Raw genomic sequence first — 26,538 nt, 5'->3', positions numbered from 1 at the left:
ATGGTAGTTTTAGTCCTAGTTATTAAAGAAATCTCCATACTGTTCTCCAAAGTGGCTGGATCAATTTACATTCCCACCAATAATGCAAGAGGGTTGTCTCTTCTCCACATCCTCTCCAGTATTTGTCTGTTGATTTTTTGATGAGGGCCATTCTGACCGCTGTGAGATGATACCATATTGTAGTTTTGCTTTGCATTTCTCTAATAATGAGTGATGTGGAGCATCTTTTCATGTGTTTGTTGGCTGTCTGTATGTCTTCTTTAGAGAAATGCCAGTTTAGGTCTTCAGTCCATTTTTTGATTGGGTTGTTTGTTTTTCTGATATTGAGCTGCCTGAGCTGCTTGCATATTTTGGAGATTAATCCATTGCCAGTTGCTTCATTTGCAACTATTTTCTCCCATTCTGAGGGTTGTCTTTTCATCTTGTTTATGGTTTCCTTTGCTGTTTAAAAGCTTTTAACTTGATCTGGTGATGTTTGGGGCAGGATGATTTTCTGTGTGGGGAGGCCTGTCCTGCGCACTGAGGGGGTTTAGCAGCTTCCCTGGCCTCCACTAGATGCCAGTAGTCCCACCTCCAGCAACTTCCAGGCTCCACAATAATTACCTCTAGGCATCACCAAATGTCTGCGGGAGGCAAAATCAACTCCATTTGAGAACCACTGGTGTGGATTATTTATAAATCCTCAAAATACCCCACAGGGTCCCACCCCAGACCTACTGAATCTCAGACACAAGGATTAGGGGCCAGGAGACTGTTTCAACACACTCTCCAGGTGGTTCTGATGCTCTCTGAAGTTCAAGAACCCAAGTCTACTTGACAGACCTCTAACGCTGCAGGGTGGCCTAGAAACCTTGACTTCCTTTCCTGACAAGTACCTTGTCACTACCTTCTCCTCTCTTGTCCCCCTCCACCCACTGCCTGCCCTTCCTTTAATTCTTTCACTAGCTATCAAACATGTGTTTGTCTTCCTTTTCTAAGTACCAGTGTGTGGTTTAGTTGCTAAGTTGTATTCAACTTTTTTGCAACCCTCTTTTGCAACTGTAGGCCGCCAGGCTCCTCTGTCCATGGGATTCTGCAGGCAAGAATACTGGAAGGGGTTGCCATTTCCTTCTCCAGCGGATCTTCCCGAACCAGGGATCCAACCCTAGTCTCCTGTATTGCAGGCGGTCTCCTGCCTTGCAGGTAGATTCTTTACAGACTGAGCCAAGTACCCGTAAGACAAGCAAAACAACTGGGCTCCTTGGTGACTCCCTGACTACAGGCTGGGGTGCCCCACCATCCTGCCCCACCTGGAGTTAGGTATACACCTTGTCAGCTTAAGCCACAAGCCTCCTTCTTCCTGGTGAACTTCTTGACTTTTGTGGCTCGTTCCCAAATGTCCCCTTGAATCACTCAGAGGGGTTAAATCCTAGTTTCTCTGATTCCCAACCTCTGGGATCTGAGGTGGAGCTGATGTAGTAATAACAGAAACAAAGGGCACGATAAATGTAATGCACTTGAGTTAGCCTGAAACCATGCCTCTCCAGCAGTCATTCTTCCAGGAAATCAGTCCCTGGTGCCAAAACTGTTGGGGACCGCTGTCTTAGGGTACAGGTTAGGTGAAGGAAGAGACTTCTTTCATGGCTGTACAGCCAGCTTTAGGACAATGGTGATCAACCCAGCACACTTCAGAACCATCCAGCTTTTTAAACATATGGATGGGGGCACTAGTCCCCAGACCTACAGAATCTTGCAAATCCATATTTTAAACTATTCCCATACCATGGTTGAATTATTGCCCAATGTCTTGCACAGAGCAGGTATTTCATCAAAATTTCTTGACTGTCTGATCAATCACTTAGCTGTGGAGTCATCTCTGCCTTCCCTTGGCTTGCTTCTCTCCACTTTTGCTTTTTCTTTGATTTCATTTTCCATTTCCTCTATCTTGAGCTTACGTGGCAAAAGCCAAACAGCAGCCTTTACTGATGAAAGGCCAAATTGTGTCTAGATGATTTTAACTATTGACCTAATCTCTGGCATCTGAAGGTTAATGCATTGTTCACAGTCTCAAATAGTCTGCAGGAACCTCATATTAGGGTGACCAGTTAAACTCTCCCCAAGGCGTCTTTCAGGAATTTCAGTTACCTGATGGCTACTCCGTGCTTACACGAGGTGTCGTGGCTGATCATAGACAGCTTTTAATCACCATTTAAGGTGGTTGTGAGATCCTCAAACCGACTCACCTGGAGCCGGCCAGGTTCGCTCCATATCCCTGGCTGGGCGGGAAGGCGGTCTCCTGCGATCAGGTCAGAGGGCGCCAAAGAGGAGCGAGGTCCGGGAAGTCCTGAGGGGCGGTGCTGTCCGCTGCTGGGAGCGAGAAACCGAAACTCAGCTGTTAAAACCGCTGCCGCAGCTCTTCGGAGTCGCAGTCTCGAGACCCGCCACGAATCCCAGCGCCGCCCGCATCCGTCCTGCAGCGGCGTCGGCCGGGGCCCCGCGGGCTCTGAACCATGAACACCCGCACTAGACTGCAGGGCTCCGGGTTCGGAGCCCCCGCCGCCTCCCGCCCGACCCAGGACCCCCCTGCCTGGCGTGGGGAGCTGGGCCCACCGCAGGCTCCCAGGAGGGATTTGGAGGCGACTCCCGAGAGCCCTTCGCGGGAGAGCACGGAGCGCGCGCGCCCGAGGTTGTAAGTATTTAACCACCTGTCCGGGGTGGCGGCGGCCCAGCAGGTCTTTCCCGAGCAGACCCGCAGGTTCTTCCCTGATCTTTGGAGTGTGAAACACGCGGGCCCAGTCAGGGTTCCTGGGAGAAGGAAGGTTCACTTGTCTAAACAGCAACAACCGTGAATTACAGTATAAATTGAGAGTGCCAGTCCGGGGTCCTTTACTGAACATCCCAGCCCCTGTTCCTTTCCTGATTCTTGTGACTGGCTCCAGGACTGAAAGACATGCGTGTGCAGTGACTGCCTAGGCTTCTCGCGAATTTTCCAGGTATCTCCAGAACTCACGCTCTTGTGTGTGAGTCTCCCCGTCGTGTCCGATTCTTTGCGACCCCATGGACTGTAGCCTGCCAGATTCCTCTGTCCATGGGGGTTCTCTAGAGAAGAACACCGGAGTGGGTTGCCATTCTCTTCGCCAGAGTATCTTCCCAACTCAGGGATCGAACCCTGGTCTCCTGAATTGCAGACAGGCTGTTTACCAACTGAGCCAGCAGGGAAGCCCTTAAATAATATGAAAATATTTTAAAATTTCCTTTCTTAAAAAAAAAATTGATGCCCTAAATAGTATTTTCACATCAGCTGCCAGGGTAAGGGTGAAGAGGGAATGTGTTATGGGGTAGAAGATGCAAATATTGCCTCTAGGAGTTTGCAGCCCAACAACAAAATAATAGCCTCAGCACCAGAGGACTGAGTCAGAGAGGATGTGAGTGGCTGCAGTGTTGAAGAGTTTATTATTATTATTATTATTATTATTATTTTTACTGTGGTGGGTCTTTGTTGCTGCACATGGCTGCCTCCTAGTTGCCCATGTGTGGGCTTCTCTTGTGGAGCACAGGTGCTAGGTGTGGGGGTTTAGTAGTTGCAGCTCATGGGCTCTACAGTGAGAGCTCAGTAGTTGTGGAGCACGAGCTTAGTTGCTCTGCGGCATGTGGGGTCATCCTGGACCAGGGATTGAACCGGTGTCCCTTGCACTGCAAGGCAGATTATTAACCACTGGGCCACCAGGGAAACCCTGCGGTGTTTCTTGTCTCCAGTTTTGAGAAGAGCTCTACGTTTATCAACAGCCAGGTAGCATTTATTCCTGGTCTTTGGTTCAGGGACTACAGTTATGATCCTGGAAACATTTATCATGTAAAATGTCAGGGACCCTTTCTTTCCCGCCAATGGGTAAGCTACTTTGTTAAGCCAACAATAAGATTTGTAAAGACATTACTGCTTTTGAAGAGCTGCCTCTGTTTGAACTGAACTTTCTATTGATAGGTTGTTTCCTTTTCAGTTCTCCCTTCTCATCAACTTTTAGTTACATGAAAGACAAATGTTGGTTCCTCAGGAACAATATATAAACTTATGACCAATAAACAGATTTTATTTCATCCCTTAACTTTTGAAAGAATTCATAAGTACCAGGCTTTTAATATTATTCAACTTAGAGTGGAATGTGAAGTCAAGTGGGCCTTAGGAAGCATCACTACGAACAAAGCTAGAGGAACTGATGGAATTCCAGTTGAGCTATTTCCAATCCTAAATGATGATGCTATCAAAGTGCTGCACTCAATATGCCAGCAAATTTGGAAAACTCAGCAGTGGCCACTGGACTGGAAAAGGTCAGTTTTCATTCCAATCCCAAAGAAAGGCAGTGCCAAAGAATGCTTAAACTACCACACAATTGCACTCACCTCACACACCAGTAAAGTAATGCTCAAAATTCTCCAAGCCAGGCTTCAACAGTATGTGAACCATGAACTTCCAGATGTTCAAACTGGTTTTAGAAAAGGCAGAGGAACTAGAGATCAAATTGCCAATATCCACTGGATCATCGAAAAAGCAAGAGAGTTCCAGAAAAACATCTACTTCTGCTTTATTAACTATGCCAAAGCCTTTGACTGTGTGGATCACCACAAACTGTGGAAAATTCTGAAAGTGATGGGAGTACCAGACCACCTGACCTGCCTCCTGAGAAATCTGTATGCAGGTCAGGGAGCAACAGTTAGAACTGGACATGGAACAACAGATTGGTTTCAAATCAGGAAAGGAGGACGTCAAGGGTGTATATTGTTACCCTGCTTATTTAACTTATATGCAGAGTACCTCATGAGAAATGCTGGGCTGGAAGATGCACAAGCTGGAATCAAGATTGCTGGGAGAAATATCAATAACCTCAGATATGCAGATGACACCACCTTTATGGCAGAAAGTGAAGAGGAACTAAAGAGCTTCTTGATGAAAGTGGAATAGGAGAGTGAAAAAGTTGGCTTAAAGCTCAACATTCAGAAAACTAAGATCATGGCATCCGGTCCCATCACTTCATGGCAAATAGATGGGGAAACAGTGACAGACCTTATTTTTTGGGCTCCAAAATCACTGCAGATGGTGACTGCAGCCATGAAATTAAAAGACGCTTGCTCCTTGGAAGACAAGTTATGACCAACCTAGACAGCATATTAAAAAGCAGAGACATTACTTTGCCAACAAAGGTCCTTCCAGTCAAGGCTATGGTTTTTCCAGTGGTCATGTATGGATGTGAGAGTTGGACTATAAAGAAAGCTGAGCGCCGAAGAATTGATGCTTTTGAACTGTGGTTTTGGAGAAGAGTCTTGAGAGTCCCTTGGACTGCAAGGAGATCCAACCAGTCCATCCTAAAGGAAATCAGTCTTGAATTCTCATTGGAAGGACTGATGTTGAAGCTGAAACTCCAATCCTTTGGCCACCTGATGCGAAGAGCTGACTCATTTGAAAAGACCCTGATGCTGGGAAAGATTGAAGGCAGGAGGAGAAGGGGATGACAGAGGATGAGATGGTTGGATGGCATCACCGACTCAGTGGACATGAGTTTGAGTAAACTCTGGGAGTTGGTGATGGACAGGGAGGCCTGGCGTGCTGCAGTCCAAGGGGTCGCAAAGAGTCGGACACGACTGAGCGACTGAACTGAACTTAGAGTTGGCCTTAGATGGGGTGGGTGATCTGGGTGATTTCAATTAGAAATTGCTGCATTTGTCTCCAACTCAGAGTGGCTGGTGGTGGGGGGATTCCTCACAGATTCCCGCCCCCCTGCACTGCCCCGCCCCTGCCGCACTCTCCCCCCCACCCCCCAACCCCCCACCCCTCGCCACTGCAGTCCAGTGTTAGGACTCAGTGCTCTCACCGCCTGGGCCTGGAGTTTCATCCCTGCTGGGTCAATAAGGTTCCACAAGCTGAACATAGTGGCAAAAAAAAAAAAAAAGCAGGATTATCTGGTCATAATGGAAGTCCATTAATTTTGAGTAACTTCCAGCTCTATAAACTGTAGCATTTGATAAAACAGAGGTCATGGATGTATGGTTTCATGTTGATAATAAATACCCTCTATGCCTTTTTTCTATTATACAGCATCTACTTAGACATAATTATTTAATTGCAAGCTCATAACATCACATAAACATTAGCAGTGGTATCTATCTGTTTTCTTATTTGTAAATTAATTGTACCAGTAAATTACCCTCAGAATCTTGCTGGACTGAATTGTTCAGGAAGAGGTAGTTTTCTAATTAATTTTCCAGACCCCGGTATCTGAAGACCTCACTACGTACCATTTTGTAGTTTCTAATTTGCCAGTAGGCATTAGAGAGTACATGGGAGGGTTCAGATGTGCTTCACAGAGCTCATCGTTTTCATGCGAACCAGCTACAGTAAGCAGAACAGTATAAGATACATTTCCTCCTAAGGATCTAACGTGTAAGATCCTGCTTTGACCACTCTGAACGCTTCTTACATCTCCATTAGTCACTTATATCTGCTGTTTATACTTGCTTGTCTCCTTTAATGGAAGTAGGAAACTAAGGAAACTGGTTGAATGGCAGATACTAATAACAGCTCAATAAAACTGACAAAAAGCCATTAAGATTTATTTTCTTGGGGAGAAATTAGAAGCATTTTCTGATGGAAAATTAAGAAAAAGGAAGGATAGAGTTGAGTGCTTAATAGTGAAACCTCACTTGTTCTCTTTCAGTGTGAGCTTATTTATATGATAGAGTTGAACTTTGACCTTGTTTTGTATGCATCCTTCCACTTACTCACTAAGCAAGCCCCAATCTGGGCAGAGGAGCAGGAGCTTTGATTAAAGAACTTGGGTTCAAGTTCTGATTCTGCCATTACTTAGTCTCTGCACTTCAAGAAGGTTTTAGCTACTTTATCTTTTAGTGTCTTCATTACGTGAAGTGGGATAATACCAGCTTCTCAGGGTCTGTGTGTGTCTGTGTGTGTGAATACGTGTATGCATAAAACAGTTTCAGGCCTGGTAGAAGGCAAACATCCAGTAAATGTTGGGTGCTGACATCCTTGAGTTCACTTCACAGATGTTTACTGACCAGGTACTGTGCTGTCACCCCGGAGTGTTTATTCCTTGTAAAAGCATACAGGTTTAAAACACTGACTTACATATAAAAAGACTTTAAGGCATGTTGTTAGAAAGATTCCCGAGGTCCTCTAATAGACTCTAAGGCAAAGCTAAGCACTCAATTCTATTTGGATTTAGGTAATTACAAGTGTTTACTAATAAATAATAGGTTTGCTAATTATTTTCAGTGGTGATTTTATCTTGGCCTTAAATATTGTAAGCTATTTATACAGATTTAAAGAGGAAAAAATGGGGACTTCCCTGGCGGTCCTGTGGTTACGACTCTGTGCTTCCACTGTCGGGGACACGGGTTTGATCCCTGGTGGGGGAACTAAGATCCACAACCAGTCGCGTGTGTGTGTGTGTGTGTGTGTGTGTGTGTGTGGTGAAGCCAAGTAAATAGCGCAAACTTCTAATCAAAGTAATCCTTTACCCTTTCCCCAAACTCTAGATAAATATAAATACAAGACTAAGACATGGGTTTTTCTGACGAGATCGGGCGCGTTCAGGGTGGTATGGCCGTAGACTGCATGGGTTTTTCTGGAAGGGCATTTTACGCAAAAGGCTCTTTGCCTATGACAATAATACAGGCAAGGTTCACTTTGTTCAAATACTGGTCTATAACCATCTATAGAAGTGGTCCTTTAGCTTGATGCTAAAAAGATATTCTGAAAATGAACCCATCATGTGGAATTTTACTATACAGTTAACTTGAACCTAATTTGTATACAAACTCAGTTTATTTGTGGCCAATTTTGGAGAAGGAAATGGCAACCCACTCCAGTACTCTTGCCTGGAAGATCCCATGGACGGAGTAGCCTGGTAGGCTATCGTCCACGGGGTCACAAAGAGTCGGACACGACTGAGCGACTTTACTTACTTAATTTTATAGTGAGAAGTGTAGAAACAAAGATTAGCAAAAATTGTGGCAAATACTTGTGTATTTAACGTATGTATGTTAAAGTGCGTTACAAATATTAACCCTGATTCTTCACAACAACCTTGTAGTAAGACAGGATCTCTAGCTCTGGATGTTTAATTAGAAATACAGGAACAAATACCTACTCGACAAAAAGACAAGCCCTTATAAGGCTTATGGTCTAATTAACGGGGCAGACAGTTATCAGAGAATTACATGAGTAGCTCTTTATATGCTCCATGAAGCAGAGCCAGCACCTGAGCTAGCCCTGGGAGTAGGAGAATTGCTTCCAAGAAAAGAGAATGTTTGAGTTGTAATCTACCGGATAGATTAGGAATTGTATTTTTTGTTTTGTTTCTGACAAATATGTTCTAACACTGATTGTTTCTAATTCAGTTTGGACAGTACTCAGAGTTGATATAGACCCCACAAGTTAAGGGCTCAGTCCCACAAATCTGCCCCCACTTTAGGAGTAAGCCAATAAGGGGGACTGCAGGCTACCCACATTTCTGACTACAAATTTGACTTTCTCATGACCTCCCCTCTGCCCAAGTTTAATAGTTCACTAGAATGACTCCCGGGTGAAGGCAATGGCACCGCACTCCAGTACTCTTGCCTGGAAAATCCCATGGACGGAGGAGCCTGGTAGGCTGCAGTCCGTGGGGTCGCTAAGAGTCGGACACGACTGAAGTGACTTAGCAGCAGCAGCAGCAGCAGCAGAATGACTCCCAGCACTCATGGAAACCCCTATGCTTACAATTACAGCTTTATATAAAGGATACAGCGCTGGAACTGCCAAATGGAAGATATGAGGATGGGCGTTGCACCGCGCTTCCACACCCTCTCTGGGTGGGTCACCCTCCTGGCACCTAGATGTGTTCACTAACTTGGAAATGCCCTAAACTCACTGTTTGAGGATGTTTATTAAGGCTTTATCATAAAGCATAACTGATTAAACTGTTGGCCATTGGTGACTGAATTCAATCTCCAGCCCCTCTCCCCTCCTCAGAGCTGGGGAAGGAGTAGACCTGAAATTTCTAACCCTCTAATCACAGGGTGTTTTTTTTTGTTTGTTTTTTTTTAATGGAAAACATCTCCAATCCTGAAGCTATCTAGGGCCCCCACCAGAAATCATTACTTTAACATATGATTGATACCCTTATAACTTAGAATTCCAAGGATTTTAAGGAACTCTGAGCCAGGAACCGGGGACAGTGATCGAATACTTAAACCTCATTATACCAGCATTGTTTAAATAGCCTCTGTGGCAGCCAGGGAAGCCTGCTATTCAGATCTTGAAGACAACTTAATGCGGGGAGCACAGCCAGCTGACAGCTCTAGTGGCCTGTTCTTTGACTCCCCTGCACCCTTTGCTGTGACAGCACATTTGTTCTGCCCTCTTTCCACCAGGGGCCGAGCAGCCCAGTGTGCGACTTCTCTATGGGGCAGCTTTTGCCAGAGAACTCCCCATGGACCTACCCAAGATTTTCCCAGTACTGTATACCAGTCCAAGGCTCTTCCTACTAATCCTCCTTCCTCCTCTCCTTTCACAGGAGTCAGACCTGCTCATGTTCTCAAGGCTTTCCCTGCCTACTCCTGTTTGCTCCCTTTATCCTTCACAAGTCTTTCTCTCAGCAGATCTCTTGCTTGTCTAACCTCATCTTGATGTCTGCTCCTGGGAGGACCCAAACTGACTCAGCCTTTAAGATACACCCTACTCCCAACCACAGCAGCTGAGACACTGGCTGTGGGAGTGCCCTGTGTTCTGTGGGAAGACTCTCCTTTTCCTTATTTCCTCCTCTGGGGCTCAGGGGACATTCTCTAGTTTCTTAGTCCAACCTCAATGCTTTCTCCAGCTTCTTGTGCTCCAGGGATGGAAGTAACCCCGGTAATTAACACTTCTTTTCTTCTTCATCTGCAAAATCTCAAGGGAGTGTGAAGGGAGAATAAAGAATGGCTTGGTAAGCCCACTGATTAATGACTAATTCCTGATTTTTCTCTCTTAAAGAACATGGTGTTACATTAATATTAAACATTTTGTAAATGTAAGGTGAAATATAAGATGGGCTAGATGATAACAGAGTCATTAAGTTATAGTATTGGTCCCATTTTTATAAACATCACTATTTAATCATTGTTGAGTATACTCTTAATCCTGATGTATACTTTACGCCTAAAACAGACCATGAAAAAACCTTAAGTCATTCTTGATTCAGCTCACTTGAATCCGAAGTAGCCACGTAAAATAGTCTTAAATGAAATGCAAGTTTTTACAAACTTATGACACTTATAGGAACTGCTTTTACTATTTCTTCACTGCGAATGTCCCAGATTTCTCTTCTGTCTCCTGTTATGACTGTGAGAAAATAAGCTTTTGCCTGTAGATGTTAAGTGGCATGAAAGCATCAGGCTGTTACTTCTCCCTGGAGATGGAGTACCAAATAATGCTAGAGTTCCTTTTAGTGCTCTGAGATAATAGTACATACAAAAAAAAAATCTATGATTGATTCTAATGAGTAATCTTCTTGATGGCTCAGTAAGGGTAGCTATTCATTAGGGAACTATTTAACTCAGTCTCCAGGCAGGGCTCATAAGCATTCAGAAAGTTTGTGAAACAACAGATAGTATTAAACTCAATGATAATTATACAACTCAATGAGCTGGATAGGTGTCTCAATGATGACCGGATTCTAGCACGAAACTAATCAGTAGAGCTCTGCTCTTTGACTGAGTTTAGACAGGAGAAATGTGACAAAGCATTGCAACACTGCGGTGGTGGAAAGGAAATTAGTTGTGATCTAGAATATTTAAATTGGGTACTCTGAGGGACTGAAAACCAAAATACCAATCGATAGCTGGAACTCTGATGTCTCAAACATGTAATGCTGTGCTACACACATCATGTAATTCATTTTTCTCTTCACAGTGAACACTTTGCCCCATTTTAGTTGAAGAGACTGAGTCTTGAGCGAGTATATGATTTCCTAAGGTCTCATGGCTTTAAGTCACAGAACCAGCAGTCAAACCTGAGTCTATCTACCAGAGTCTGGATCCTGAACATGATGGAGCTGAAGGAGGGAATGACCGCTCAACTCATGAATTTCCTATCAATGGTCCTCTATCCACATAAGAAAATAGAATTTCTATAGGCTAAAGAGAGTGGTACTACATAGAATCAGCAATGTGACATTTATTTGCAGCTTTAACATGATGTGGATAGAGAAGTGGTTTGTTGGAGCAGCCTTGCTGTGGGGATGCTCTGTTCTCCGCGGCATTTCCTCATGACAGCTTGGTTGGCTTGCATTACAACAGTTTTCTCACTGTCAGTTTCTGAGCAACCTAAACTACATACTGCCTTCCAGCAATCTTTCAGACTTCTGACCATAGCCGAAAGTTAGCAGTGCATTTGACATTCATGACCTAGTACATGCATGGGATATGTGAATTTATAGATAACTGAAAAAAAGTCAGAAAATAATTCTTACCCTTACTTACTATATGTGATGACTTTGACATTTTCTATTCTAATTCATTAAAAATAAACCCAGTAAATTGATTTCATAGTCCACTAGTGGGTTATCACCCACAGAGTGAAGAGCAAAGTATTGTTCTGTGCATGGCAGAAGAGATTATTCGAGTGGATGGAAAGAAAAGACACTTTGGTTTGATTAGGTCAAATTTACCTTCCAGTTTATACAGGAGGGGAGGAATTATGATCCTATTTAGGATGAATTTCCAACTTTTCTGCACTAGACTCCACTCCTCAGTATGATATGTATTTGCATTCTGCCAGGTCTTGGGGAGCAATCATTTTTGTTCAAATATAATATCAAAAGTGAGTGGGAATGTCTCAGAAAGTCTTTTGACAGCTGAAACAGTGAAACAATAAATCAGCAGTATGATGAAAGCCTGCAAACACATAATACCTATAATAATCAGTAGAAGCTTAGCAGAAATGAGGGGGGGAACAAAAAGAAACTTAGTTCAATTACACAGTAAGGTTACTTACTTCAAAGTCAGCAGAGTGTTGTAAGGTTATACATATTGTTAAGGTTAATCGCATCTATTCAGAATGCATTTGAATCTGAAACAAAAGCTTAACAGGAAAAAAAATCATCAAAGGGAGAAGACTGTATTTGAAGGGTCTGTTCTATATCAGAGAATCAGCCAATGATGATTCCTTTGTTCTGCAATGTTTGTAACCACCCCCGCCCCACTCCATAAACACTTAAAAGCCAATTTATTAAAGTCCAGAACAAAAACTGACCATTCAGGTATGACCTAAATCAAATCCCTATTATACAGTGAAAGTCAAATAGATTCAAGGGATTAGATCTCATAGACAGACTGCCTGAAGAACTATGGATGGAGGTTCATGACATTGTACAGGAGGCAGGGATCAAGACCATCCCCATGGAAAAGAAATGCAAAAAGGCAAAATGGCTGTCTGAGGAGGCCTTACAAATAGCCGTGCAAAGAAGAGAAGTGAAAGGCAAAGGAGAAAAGGTAAGATATACCCATTTGAATGTAGAGTTCCAAAGAATAGCAAGGAGAGAGAAGAAAGCCTTCCTCAGCGATCAATGCAAAGAAATAGAGGAAAACAACAGAATAGGAAAGACTAGAGATCTCTTCAAGAAAATCAGAGATGCCAAGGGAACATTTCATGCAAAGATGGGCACAATAAAGGAAATGGTATGGACCTAACAGAAGCAGAAGATATTAAAAAGAGGTGGCAAGAATACACAGAAGAACTGTACAAAAAATATCTTCACGACCCAGATAATCACGATGGTGTGATCACTCACCTAGAGCCAGACATCCTGGAATGTGAAGTCAGGTGGGCCTTAGGAAGCATCACTATGAACAAAGCTAGTGGAGGTGATGGAATTCCAGTTGAGCTGTTTCCAATCCTGAAAGATGATGCTGTGAAAGTGCTGCACTCAATGTCAGCAAATCTGGAAAACTCAGCAGTGGCCACAGGACTGGAAAAGGTCTGTTTTCATTCCAATCCCAAAGAAAGGCAATGCCAAAGAATGCTCAAACTACTGCACAATTGCACTCATCTCACATGCTAGTAAAATAATGCTCAAAATTCTCCAAGCCAGGCTTCAACAATATGCGAACCATGAACTTCCTGATGTTCAAGCTAGATTTAGAAAAGGCAGAGGAACTAGAGATCAAATTGCCAACATCTGCTGGATCATCGAAAAAGCAAGAGAGTTCCAGAAAAACATCTGCTTTATCGACTATGCCAAAGTCTTTGACTGTGTGGATCACAACAAACTGAGGAAAATTCTGAAAGAGATGGGAATACCAGACCACCTGACCTGCTTCCTGAGAAATCTGTATACAGGTCAGGAAGCAACAGTTAGAACTAGACATGGAATAACAGACTGGTTTCAAATTGGGAAAGGAGTACGTCAAAGCTATATGTTGTCACCTGCTTATTTAACTTATATGCAGAGTACATCATGAGAAATGCTGGGCTGGATGAAGCACAAGCTGGAATCAAGATTGCTGGGAGAAATATCAATAACCTCAGACATGCAGATGACATCACCCTTATGGCAGAAAGCGAAGAACTAAAGAGCTTCTTGATGAAAGAAAGAGGAGAGTGAAAAAGTTGGCTTAAAGCTCAACATTCAGAAAACTAAGATCATGGCATCTGGTCCCATCACTTCATGGCAAATAGATGGCAAACAGTGGAAACAGTGACAGACTTTATTTTCTTGGGCTCCAAAATCATTGCAAATGGTGACTGCAGCCATGAAATTAGAATACGCTTGCTCCTTGGAAGACAAGTTATGACTGACCTAGACAGCATATTAAAAAGCAGAGACATTACTTTGCCAACAAAGGTCCATCTAGGCAAAGCTATGGTTTTTCCAATAGTCATGTATGGATGTGAGAGTTGGACTATAAAGAAAGCTGAGCGCCAAAGAATTGATGCTTCTGAACTGTGGTGATGGAGAAGACTCTTGAGAGTCCCTTGGACTGCAAGGAGATCCAACCAGTCCATCCTAAAGGAAATCAGTCTTGAATATTCATTGCAAGGACTGATGCTGAAGCTGAAACTCTTAATACGTTGGCCACCTGATAGGAAGAACTGACTTATTTGAAAAGACCCTGATGCTGGGAAAGATTGAAGGCGGGAGGAGAAGGGGTTGACAAAGGATGAGATGGTTGGATGGCATCACCAAATCAATGGACATGAGTTTGAGTAAACTGTGGGAGTTGGTGATAGACAGGGAGGTCTGGCGTGCTGCAGTCCATGGGGTTGCAAAGAGTCGGACACTACTGAGCGACTGAACTGACAAAACTGAAGACATTTGCCATCTTTAAAACTCACGGGCTAGTATTGCCCAGTGTTTGTTTTACTAGGGAACCAGTGAGAGCAGAAATCCTGGGCTACCTAGGCTTGTAAGAAAATCTGAACCCCTGCTTTAAGAAATCTTTAAATATTTTCTCATTTAAAAATCCTTGGAATATTTTTTCATGCCTGTAAAAGTGAAGTTATATCTGCTTGTTGTAAAAATCTAAACTATATCAGGAATTCCCTGACAGTCCAGTGGTTAGGACTGAGCACTTTCACTCCTGTGTCCCAGGTTCAGTTCCCGATCCTGGAACCCAGATCCCACAAGCTATGTGGTACAGCCAGAAAAATAAAGACCATCCCCTCCCCCGATCCCAGAACAAAAACTAAACATTACTAAACTAATATAGAAAGGAAAAATCTCTTGCAATTCAGAACCTCAGAAATAAACAAGCTGTTTGATGTAAGGACCTCTTTAAAGTATAGGTTGTGCTTTTTCACTTTTTATGCCAATTAGAAAGTCTTAGAGCCATTATGCCCTTCAATTTCTACTGCCAATTGAAGGTGAGAAAAATAATGTCTTATATATAATTATTATAATTACATAAAATAGATATCTCTAAATAGGTGTCTTAAGCATTGGTGGCTTTGTTTCTCTCCTATAAGAATAATTCTGAAGGTGCGTAGTCTAGGGCTGATAATAGTACAAATAATAGGCAACCATAATAGAACTTGGTTATTTCCTAGCCTTGTTCTAAATGCTTTATTCTCTAAGAGATGGATATTTTTTATCTCCATTTTACAGGTGAAAGAATAGAAACACTAGGTAATTTGCTCAAAGTTATAGCTAGGAAGTAACAGAATTAGGGTTCAAAGCAGGCAGTTTGGCAATAGATTACCACTAGTGTGGTGGTTTTACAGTTACAGGGCACCAGATTACTTCTTTCTGCTCTGCTGTTTCTGAGGCATGTCATCTATATCCAAGTTGCCTCACTGACCAAGTTGCTTGAGCACCAGCTACCACTTCAACCATCCAGGAAGGGGGGAAGGCAACAAAATACCTTTCCTGTCCATCTGTCTGTCTTCACTTAATGGAGCTTTTCTAGAAATCCTTCTCAATGGCTTCCCCTTATATCTCAGTTTGCTAAACAATCACATGTCATGCTTGACTACAAAGAAGTTGGGAGACTATAGTCTTTACTGGGCACATTGTTAACCTGAATAATACAGGAGTGCTTTTAGTAAGGAGGCGGTGAGAACGAATGGGTAGGTAGGCCAGCATCTTGTCTGGTTTAGGCACTGAGGAGAATCAAGCATATGAGCAGAAATCAATCATATGATCAAACTATTGCAGGAACTTTGGAAAATGCAAATGGGATATCTAAGGAAGAAAAATTTAAATGTAGTCCACATTACTGTTGAGTATTGATTTTAGAGAACTATTAAGGGTTTTCTTCTGGATGTGTTCTGTGCAATCTTTGTTTTATGCTTTGTACATCCTGCAGGATTTTAATAGTGAACAACTGAAACAACTGAAATGGTTAAGCGAGTGGTTACATTAATGATGCATCGATGTTGTGAAATATGTAACCATTTAATATGAAGCTTCTTATGTGCATAATTGGAAAAACCACTTACAAGTGAAAGCAGCAGATAAAATTCGACTTAAGATATGACTACATCTGTGTAATATGTATCGAATATAGATTGAACTGAAATTCACCCAAATAAAACTGTCATTGAGATCTCTGAGGAGTAGGGTTATGAGTGACTTTTAAATGTCTTAAAGATAAGTTTCTCCTTTTTCTTATATGAGTGTATGTTTATTTCAAAATCAGGATGAATTTCATTTTTAAATATTCTACGCAGATATTTAGATATAAATACCTTATGTCTTGCATCTCTAGTTTTCTCCTTTAAGTTATAGATGACCCGGATGAGCAATGCTTTAGACCTGATTATGGGGACATAATCAGAGCTTAGTCTAATGATGATGATGATGGTGATGATAACAATAATCATAGAAAGTGTATAACAATTTGATAAGTGGTTTTTATGCAGATGCCATTTTTTATTGTCTCTAAGTCACTCTTAAATATTCTTTTGTTGGAAAAGATAGTCCTCCTTGGGTTTCTTGCATTCTTGATATCTTGCTGGGTGTGCCAAGATTGCATACCAGACTACTCTTTAACCTGGACTCTCTCTCAGGGTTGTTATGTAGCTGGGAACCTTGAGAGATGAGGAACATTTTCCCCAGAGAAAAGACCAGGCTTGCTTACTACCTGCTTTAAAAATGGTGGATTCCACAATTCAGTGTTCCTCAGCTGCAATGCAAACACTTGGTGTGTGCAACATCCATCATCTTAACCTGAAAAGAGAGAGAGAGAGACTAGACATAAATATGCTGATGCCGATGCTGTGCTGTGAGTAATACAGTCCTTTGTCTCTGACTCAGGCGTTTTGTCTTCTGCCAGCATCCATGACATAGTAATAGCCTGTTAGGCAAAGATTTGCTTACAGGTAGGCTCCAGTCACATCCCAGACCTGACATCTCTGTGTTCTGAAAATGTGAGTTTCTTGTAGTTTTTTTTTACTGAGGAAGCAATTTAAAACATTTTGCAAGTATTCTTACCAGTTGGTCCTCATCTCTACTTCCATCACTGGTTTTTGGTCTCTTAATGACAGCGAGTCTCTATAATATTATGTGTGTTTTAAGTGAAGAAGCATCACATCTTTCAGCTCTATGCTATATGATTATCTGGATAAGATAGTAATTTGAAGCTGGAATACATACCAAATCACATGCCCTAATCAGGTGGGGTTACCTCCGCCTGACAGAAGGGGCACTTTTTTCTGATTTGCATCAGTTTAGCACCTCTCCCTAAGCCATGGGTCTACATGAGGATCCTGGATGGAGATATGTGTGTGTGTTCCTCTTTCTATTTTCCATAAAGGTGTCTTATGAACAAAGGCCCTGGTGTCCTGATGGTCTCTTCTTATCTGTTCTCTCTGGGTGTCTATGTAGCCAGCCTTCTGGACATCTGTTCAGGCCTCCATCAGAAGCTATGAGTTATAGAACTAACCAGCCTCGCGTCAGCCTCTTGGGTGTGCAGACAAAGTCCTGGGCTCTTCAGACTCTGAGACTAAAGAGAATTCATTAGTCCTTCCACACCAGGGATATGGAATATGGGTCACGACTGGTGTGACAGGCTAGGGGTCAAGGATGGAAAACCTGAATGCCCTATAAGGTGACTCACATTGGTTAAAAACATATGCTTCAGACTCCTGTGCTGAAAACCATGTTTTAAAAACCAATATGGAAAACCATATCTAGAAATTAAATATCCAGTGCCTTTGTATAATTCTATTTGTTTCTTTTTGGCCGTGCTGGGTCTTCGTTGTTGTGTGGGCTTTTTCTCTAGCTGTGCTGCATGGGCTTCTCATTGCCTCGGCTTCTCTTGTTGGGCTCTGGATGCACAGGCTTTGGTAGCTGGGGCTCATGGGCTTAGTTGCTCCGAGGCACGTGGGATCTTCCCAGACCAGGGACCGAACCTGTGTCTTCTGCATTAGCAGGTGGCTTCCTTACCACTGAGCCACCAGGGAAACCCTATCCACTGCGTTTGATTAACCAAAAATTTTTTTGTTTCAGTTTCCCCCAAAGGTAAGATTTTCTTGAACTATGAAAACTTCAAACCAACTTTTTATAGGATGGTAAACTTTGTGTCTACTATTCTGCTTTATCTGTTTGTAATGTAATCTCTTTCTGAATTTTTGCTTGTGACTACATTCCTTTTTCAGTCAAATCAGTGTTGTTCCTAATTAGAAATTTAAATTACATCTGCTGTGGTTTATACACACCAGGGGATATATTTATGTAATACTTTTATCCAGCCAAGATATTCTTCATAACTTCAACATAACATTTTTTCATAGAGTGCTTATTGATGAGACCTTATAAAAAACATGCAAGAAAGTGCACAAGAGAGACAGTGTGTAGCTTAGGAGAGTGCTCACAAGGCAAAGAATTCTTAAATATATATTTTAATGGTACAGAAAAACACTTCTCCCTTGTCACATGCTAATCTTTATACGTTCTCCCTTACTATATCTCATGGATGTGGGCTGTTGGAAAGTGAGAATAATCTTACAAATGGAGATGTTTCATTAAATTTCAATGAGGTAATTAAGGAAACTCATTTTCAAAGATATACATTTATTTCAGTGGCTTTTGAATGTTGCTTAATCAGGAAATGACTGGAATACTAAATATAGTTAGGTTGGGCTCGTCTCCATCAGCAGCTTTGAGAGTCAGGCTGTTGAAAGGGACGACATGGAGGTTAAAACAGCAGAGGCCCTTGCTGTGGGTGGAAACTAATTGGCTGAAAACATGAATAAGTGATCCTTGTTATTCATGTCAAGGAAAAGCTAAGAGAGCAGAGATGAATATTTGTGTCTACCCAGGCATTAGGCTGTGCCACAGGATATTAAAAAATAAAAAACCAATCCTTAAACTTAAGCACCTCTTCCTACAGGAAGGAAAAGGAATAGAGGCTTCATTACTTGGCCAATGCTTTCTTCTGAATATTATGTTTCAGCTTTGACATTTTCAGCCAATAAAATACTGCTAAGAATGTTGCTATGGAATTCTTTAACATAAAACATTTACTACTGGGACCACTGTCCTTGAGCCCAGGGTTATATTTAAATGTTTTCTGTTAAAAGCCTCTGATTTCAAGGCTAGAGAATTCTCCTTTTCTCATGGCCCTGTTCTGAGTCTGGGTATGTTGGCCATAGATTGACCAGAGTCCTATTTAATCCTAAGATTAAAGATTCTAGTGTGATGTTGTCACACTTAAACTTAATTAGATATTGTAGAATAAAATCTCTTACAAACCGTTTTTTTCTTTTCAAACCTTTCCTGAAAATTTCATAAGAGAGATTCATGGAATTTGGAAAATTCTCTATGCAGCGTCTCTTAGCAAACATCCTTGTGGTCTGCTCTGATGGTTTCATGACTTGTTCCTAAGTGTGCATGCTCAATCACTCAATTGTGTCCAACTCTTTATGACCCCATGGGCTGTAGCCCTCCAGGCTCCTCTGTCCTTGGGATTCTCCAGGCAAGAGCACTGGAGTGGGTTGCCATTTCCTTCTCCAGGCGATCTTCCTGATCCAGGGATTGAACCAGAGTCTCTTATAAGTCCCCTCACTGGCAGGTGTAAGCTCTGTTAAAGGGGTTGTATCTGTTTTTTGGTATCTCTCCTCTCTTCTCATAAGCCCCTAACACACAAGACCATAGTGGGTGCTCAGTTACATTTATTTGCTTTGCTTGGAAGTCTAGCAAGAGGCGGAAGTTAAGGACAGTCATATTTTATGTTTTCTACTTTGAGATGAATATTTAGCTCCAGACACCCCCCCTGGTTTAAGTCAAAAGCACTAGGTTTGAGTTTCAACACAATTGCTTAAAAAAACCTTATGATCTTTGGCATATGATTTAACCTCTATGTCTTGATCAATATTTATGAATCCTTCAATTCCCTTTTGGGGCTTCCCAGGTGGCTTAGTGGTAAAGAATCTGCCTGCCAATGTAGGAGCTTCAGGAGATGTGATTTCAATCCCTGGGCCAGGAAGATCACCTGGAGGAGGAAATTGCAACCCACTCCAGCATTCTTGCCTGGGAAATTTCATGGAGAGAGGAGCCTGGTGGGCTACAGTCCATAGGGTCACAAAGAGTCAGACACGACTGAGCGACTGAGCATGCATGCACAGTTCCCTTTTAGTCCAAGTATTTGAAGACAGCTTGATTGATCTACATCCCTGCTTCTTAAAGTGTGGTCCCCAGATCCAGAACATCATCATCATCTGGGAATTGTTCAAAATGCAAGTTATAGGCTCCTCCCTCCCCCACATACTGGTTGAATCAGAAACTCAACATTTTATAAACCCTCCAGGTGATTCCGATACATGCTAAAGTTTAAGAACTACTGATTTGCAGTGTAGTCAAACCCCTGGTATGTTGAGAAGCTCCATACCACAATGTGAGGGGACCTTGAGGCTTCTGCAGTCATTTCATCCTTGGCATTTAAATCCAGCACCTTATGTTTCATCTTTAAGGCCCTGCCGAATGGCTCACTGTTGCATCATATTCAAGTCTGCAGGTACGACCCACAGAACTGCAGCTCTCAAGCTTCTATCAAGTGTGGGCACTTGAGTGCAAAATCTTTCTGAGGGTGAACAAAAATATGCAATGGACAAGGGATTAATTTCCAGCGGCAGCCTCCTAATTTTGTATTCATCACGTTGTACTTATGTGAGGCTACACAGGCAACGTCTGCTGATATCCGTTAGGAAGTTGGGCACCCAGTAGCCACATTTGCATGCAGAGGGGGTTGCGCACCTCCCGTGTACAAGTCTAAAATTAAAGCTCAGTTTGAAGCTGGCTTGAAGGCTCACTGCTAGGAAAATAATGAGATAAGGAAGAAACGGCTTCTGTTAATCAGCACTTTTGGCCTCTACTGTTCAGTCTTTGCTAATTTGTCCTTTGAAACGGTACATTCTGTGTTGGACAGAGACTTCTAAGAGTATCAGGGATTTTTTTTTTTAAGGCCTACATTTATAAGCTGATTGTATTTATTCCATAACATTTCCCCTCAAACTGTACCCATATGTATGCTGCAGTTGGTTGCTGTGTTATATTTTTGCTGTATGAAGTATTCATACTTTTGTGGGATTACATGCATCATGACAAAGAAGAGCCACCGCAGCACAGACTCACAGACGGGGGTCTGTGGTATCACTTCATTTCAATTCCGTCCACATTCATCAAGCAGCTACTTTGTGCCAGGGGCTGGGCATATACAGATCAATCAAGCGGAGTTTCTGCCTGCAAAAGCTCGCAATATTTGAACAACTTCTTGTATCTCAGTGTTGAATGTTTTTGCCGAAATGAAATTTCCCCTAATTCCCACTCCCTCCCCACCCGCTCATCCTGTGCCAGTGAACTGAAGTGACTCTTTGCTCCTCTGAGCTCCTGACTATGCTCAACCTGTGTCCCCAGGAGAATGAGGGCCCAGTGGTACCTGCCTGGAAGTCAAAGCCCCAAAACCCAAGACTGTGGCCATCTGGCCACTCAAATGGGTCATTAAGAAGAGGTCTCTGCATTGCAAACGGCCCCTACACCCAGTTTGCGGCAACAAAAAAGGAGTGTTTCCTGTATTCCCAGTGTGGGTGACGTGGGAGAATGCCAGTCATCTCAAGTGGATGTGCCCACGAGGGCCACCTGGAGGAACAGTGGACCCCTATGGTTTACCGAGAGCTAATAGTGAAGTAGTCACTTGTCAGGCTTCACCAACTGCTTTATATTTCCATATTTGGCCATGTGTTCTGGTTTTACTTTGACAACTAGATTGTAAGCTCCTGGAGAAAACACTTGGGTCTTTAGAGGAAGATTATCTTTCATACTACCTATTTGATGGTGATGATCATAAATACAGTACATTATCAGAAAGAATATCTGGTGGTTTATATGCATTAATAATTTCCCATGGGGACTTCCCTGGTGGTCCAGTGGCTAAGACTCTGTGCTCCCAATGCAGGGAGCCTGGGTTTGATCCCTGATCAGGGAACTAGATCCCACATGCTGCAACTAAGTTCTGATGCAGCCAAATAAGTATTTAAAAAAATAATTTCTCCTGATAATTGATTTTTTTTCTCTTCTTTCTAGCACAGGTGCATATACCTTGATAGCACCAAATGAAAAACGAAGAAATGAGATGCAACAGAGTATGTATATCATTTAACACTCAAAATACTGCTCATTTTCTTACAGAGTAGAATTGGCTTGCATTGGTCTGAAGAATTTTTAGTTTCTGATCTGTACAGACTCACTAGAGCTCATTTTTTTCCTTTTTAAATTTTGGCAATTTTAATTATACCTTTTAAAACTATTTTATTGTTAATGCTTCTAAATTTGTTTCTCTATGCTAATAGCAGAACTCATTGCACAATCATAAATCTGAGGTTTCTGTTGCAGTTAAACAATTTCACACCTATTGCCAATAGACCTATAGAGTTCCTGCAAAACTGGGCTCACTTCAGATATCTTTACAGGAGTAGGAACAGTTTTGAAAGGGACAAGTGATACATGAAATGGATTATAAGGTAATCTGTCTTTTTCCTGGATGTGTCCCATTCCTTCTTAATGAAATTTTTCTTTAGTTTCTCTGCTCCTGTAATTTCGTAGCCAGCAGAGTCTAACCTCAGCTGTTTTTATTGGTGACTGCACTTTCCTTCTCTAGATTATAAGCTCTCTGAGGGCAGGGCCGCGTCCTGCTTGTTTTTCTGCTCCTTGTACCGAGCGGACATATAACACGATTAATGTCGTACTAATGTTACGGTAAAATAAGTGCTGCTGTTTTAAATGACAGCATTCTATTTTCGAGTTAGGAGGAGAAGTAAAGTCCATTTCATTCACAAAGAAGTTTCTGAGGCTTGTTCAAGTCAGCTGTGGGGCTGGCCCTGAGATCCTATGCTCTCCTTTCCTGGCCTCACTAGGAGATTTGATTCTGTATTGATTGATGAACATAAGGGCATGGCAGGAAGGCAGCTCTCTAAAGGTCTCCACTGGACAAGCAGCCTCCCGGGTGGTATATCTGAGTCTGTGCAGAACATGACAGTCACAGTTGCAAGGACATGGTGACTGTGGGTACTGCCTGCAGTTGACCAATGGAATCCCAGAGATTCTGGCATCTTACAAGTTTTTTATTTAAATGGTCAGCAGGAATTTAAGCTTCAGTGTGGTCTGGATTTTTGAGATGTTTCAGAAGTTTTTGTTTCCCCTCTAATAATTAAAAAATATAAATGGATGTTTGAAATAATCACGTCTCATGAGGTACCTTGGAAAAAGCAGAACTAGTGTCTCTGGCGCCCCCTGCTGCCAGTCAGAGTATATCTTGGGGAATTGGGCGCTGCTCCACAGGGAGCAGGCTCAGCTTAATGGGCCCAGGTACTAGGAATCGGAGAGCCCTCATTCCTCATGGTTACAGTAATCTTGGGGAATATTTAAAATGCAGTGGATACAGGCATCAGAATTCTATGGGGGTTTATGTTTACTGTGTGTGCAAAGTTCTTATTGCCACATGAATGTTTTGCATACACCTAGTCACTTCAGTCGTGTCCAACTCTCTGCGACCCTATGGACCATGGCCTGCCAGACTCCTCTGTCCATGGAATTCTCTGGGCAAGAATACTGGAGTGGGTTGCCATTTCCTTCTCCAGGATTAAACGATGTAGAGTTTGAAAAATGCCAGAATGGGAGGAAAAACAAAACTTCTTTATTTAGCAAGAGTTCAAGTTGTTTTCACATTTGTACTTCTGTGCCAACTCTTGGAGAGAAGGTGCCTTAGGGTGACCCCAAGGGGTTAGGACTGGGTGGTGGCTTCCTTTCCTGGATATTTCACCCACTCATGCCCGCATGTAGTTAAATGTCCACCTCAAGGGAGCCGTTTCCTTTTCACACTCTAATAATTGATGATTTAATATCTCTCACCTGACTTAGTGGCTGCGAAAGAGCTGGAGGAGCTGGAAAGGTGGAAGAAACAACAAAGTGTGAAGTCCATTAACCTGCCGCCCATGACGCTAGGTAAGCCACCAAGCCAGTTGCTTGAATGCAGGAGGACAGGGCCGCTCAGCGATCCGCGTAGCACCTTGCCCACATCTGTCTTTCAGTGTCCGTTATAGGTCTTTGAGTCATTGTGCTGCTTGAAATGAAATGCATTTAAAGTCAAAACATACATTTAGGGTCAAAAGTATGCAGGTAGACTGTTGTTTCTGACTCTCTGCAAATAGCAAACAGATGATGCCACAGTTATAGGGGAATAAGAAGATGGCTTAACTGCCAAATAATTTACAGCCTCTTAGTTGATCAGCTCTGAAGAAATCTTACCTGGGGCGTTGCATATGCCCCGTCATAGCTTTCACTCCCATCCTAATTAGTGTTATCACAAGCATATTAATCATGGCAGTTTACGGGAGAAAAAATTGGAGGGTCAGTTCCAACAGTAAGATGTCAGTGGGCTGGGGACACAGGGTAGGTATAAAGATAGTATCACCTGTGTTTTCATTTGCAAATAGAGACTTTTGGGCCTCTGGAGCACATGGCAGTGTGATAAATTGCCTGGGCTACCGCTGCCTGGTGTTTGACTCACTCAACACAGAAGTCCTCTCATGCGAAGCGTTCACATCTTTCTGCCAGCAGCAGCTGGGAGCTTAAAGGGCTGGACTCACAGTTCCCACAGGTTTAGTTTGCACAAATGTGGTAGAATCAGGGGCCACTGACTCTCACAGTAGTTTGCAAGAAGTACTTTTTCCAAGATATTGGTAAAAATAAGCTCATTTGGTGATTTTGTACAAGCAATAGCATTATCATGATCATCCCAGTGTATTTCATGAACAGGGTTCATCTCATGTCACCTTTATGCTGAATAAACTGCATTTGAGGGGTGCAACCTGGAGGACAGCTCTGTCCTTCCTAACTGGCCCCCTCACACTAATTATCTAGGTCTGTTTTTTTCCTATGTTCTTTGGATGAAATTAGATCTTTTTGGTCTTTCTCAAATAATAAAGTTGTCCAGCTAATTCTAGGCATAAAACTGTCTTTTCAGTAAGTTCAGCCGTAAATACTGGTCACAACTCTATTTCTAATAGAGATTAAAGCTTCTTCCCTGTTCCAGCCTGGGCCTGCTTTCCTTTTTTTGCCAGACCACATGGCATGTGGAATCTAGTTCCCCACCGGGGGTCGAACCTCTGCCCTCTGCAGTGGAAGCGTAGAGTTCTAACCGCTAGACCATCAGGGAATTCCCAGCCCGGGCCTATTTTGGATAGAAAGTTGGCAAAGCAAATGAGTGTGACTGAATTTTTCTCTGTTGACTCCTGTTTCTCTTATTAATTCCTCCTCCTTGTGGGTCAAAGGAATAAGAGGAGGTTATGGTCTCTCTTGCACCTATCCCAGTTTCCTCAAGTTTTGGGGTGTGTTTGCTGTGCATCTCAGCCCTGGGGTCCTTGAAGTTCTTCAGAGTCCCCCTTTTGCCTGCCGTCCATCTCTCACCTGGCTTTCCCAGATACAGACGATACTTTCCTGCTGGTAGTACTTGGCTTTACTGTTGGCTCCTGGTAGCTAGACTATCTCTGTAGAGCTCCACTGTGCCTATGGAGTTGTCCACATGGGCAAGTCCCTTTTAAGGTGGCTTTAGATTGGCATTCTCTCCCATGACAACCAGATTGGGAGTGTGGGAAACACTTGTGCACTCTTCCCACAAACTCTGGGAATACAGGCCATTTGCCCTGTGGCCACTTCTTGATGACCAGTCTGAGGAGCCACCTGAGGGCAGCCATGTGCCTTCTGGCACTGTCTTTCCTAAGCATGGGTCCCTCAGTCTTTTGGGGACACAGCTTGAGCTCTTCAAATGAATTTTATTAAATCTCTCTTATTCACATTGAAGATGTGAAGATTCTTCCTTCCCCAAACACATACTCAGAGAAGATGAAATTCACAAAGGTATCTTTTCTCTGATTTCTACCTCCCTTTGACCTAGCTAACCTCTTTTATAGGCTGAAAGTGGTTGCCATTTGATGTTCCCCAAACTGGTTTTAAGTTACCCCCTTGCAGATCCTGCTTAGGGAGCCAAGCACTTGCCTTGGGTGTTTGGAGATGTTGGTGTCTATTGTCTTGGAGTTTTAATCTCTATTAGAGATTTAATCTCTATTAGAGCTTTAATCTCTATTAGAAATAGAGTTGTGACCAGTATTTAGGGCTGAACTTACTGAAAAGACAGTTTTATGCCTAGAATTAGCTGGACAACTTTATTATTTGAGACAAAAATGATCAGGAGTTCTGGTATGTGGTATATCTAGGAATGGTCAAGACAAAGAGGGCACAGAGTAGAAAAGAGTTCTAGGATGTATTAAACTTTGAGATGAGTTTTAAAGGAAAACCTGTAAATGCTTAGACATCTGATTTTCTCCATGTTTTAAATTCTCAACTCCTCCTCTATTCCTCTACCCCTTAAAATGTTGGAATGGTCCTAGGAGATACTAAAAGTAGCTGTAACATTAGATAAAAGCTTCATTAGGCCTCGCTGTTTCTTTCCTTAGGCCAGGACCAAACAGGTATTATAGATCTTTTGGGACTCAGAAATCTCTATGGTGTCTTTAACTGTTCAATTATAAAAACTATGATG

The 26,538-nt window shown here is 42.5% G+C and overlaps 1 protein-coding gene and 1 long non-coding RNA gene across 2 annotated transcripts in view; one reads left to right on the top strand and one right to left on the bottom strand.

Annotated features, from left to right (window-relative positions):
* The first annotated feature begins 2,307 nt into the window (after positions 1 to 2,307).
* EPSTI1 (epithelial stromal interaction 1) overlaps positions 2,308 to 26,538 on the top strand; it is a 96,750-nt gene continuing 72,519 nt past the window's right edge. Inside the window, exons 1-3 of the mRNA XM_043892329.1 lie at positions 2,308 to 2,668; positions 22,026 to 22,084; positions 23,859 to 23,942. Coding sequence (XP_043748264.1) covers positions 2,490 to 2,668; positions 22,026 to 22,084; positions 23,859 to 23,942 — 322 coding nt within the window. The 5' untranslated portion in view covers positions 2,308 to 2,489. The remainder of the gene's footprint in view (positions 2,669 to 22,025; positions 22,085 to 23,858; positions 23,943 to 26,538) is intronic.
* LOC122686956 overlaps positions 16,382 to 26,538 on the bottom strand; it is an 89,064-nt gene continuing 78,907 nt past the window's right edge. Inside the window, exon 3 of the long non-coding RNA XR_006338961.1 lies at positions 16,382 to 16,673. This is a non-coding gene — a long non-coding RNA (uncharacterized LOC122686956). The remainder of the gene's footprint in view (positions 16,674 to 26,538) is intronic.

Source organism: Cervus elaphus, chromosome 30, assembly GCF_910594005.1.
Source record: "Cervus elaphus chromosome 30, mCerEla1.1, whole genome shotgun sequence".
Classification (NCBI taxonomy): domain Eukaryota; kingdom Metazoa; phylum Chordata; class Mammalia; order Artiodactyla; family Cervidae; genus Cervus; species Cervus elaphus.
This window is presented reverse-complemented; position numbering and strand designations above follow the sequence as displayed.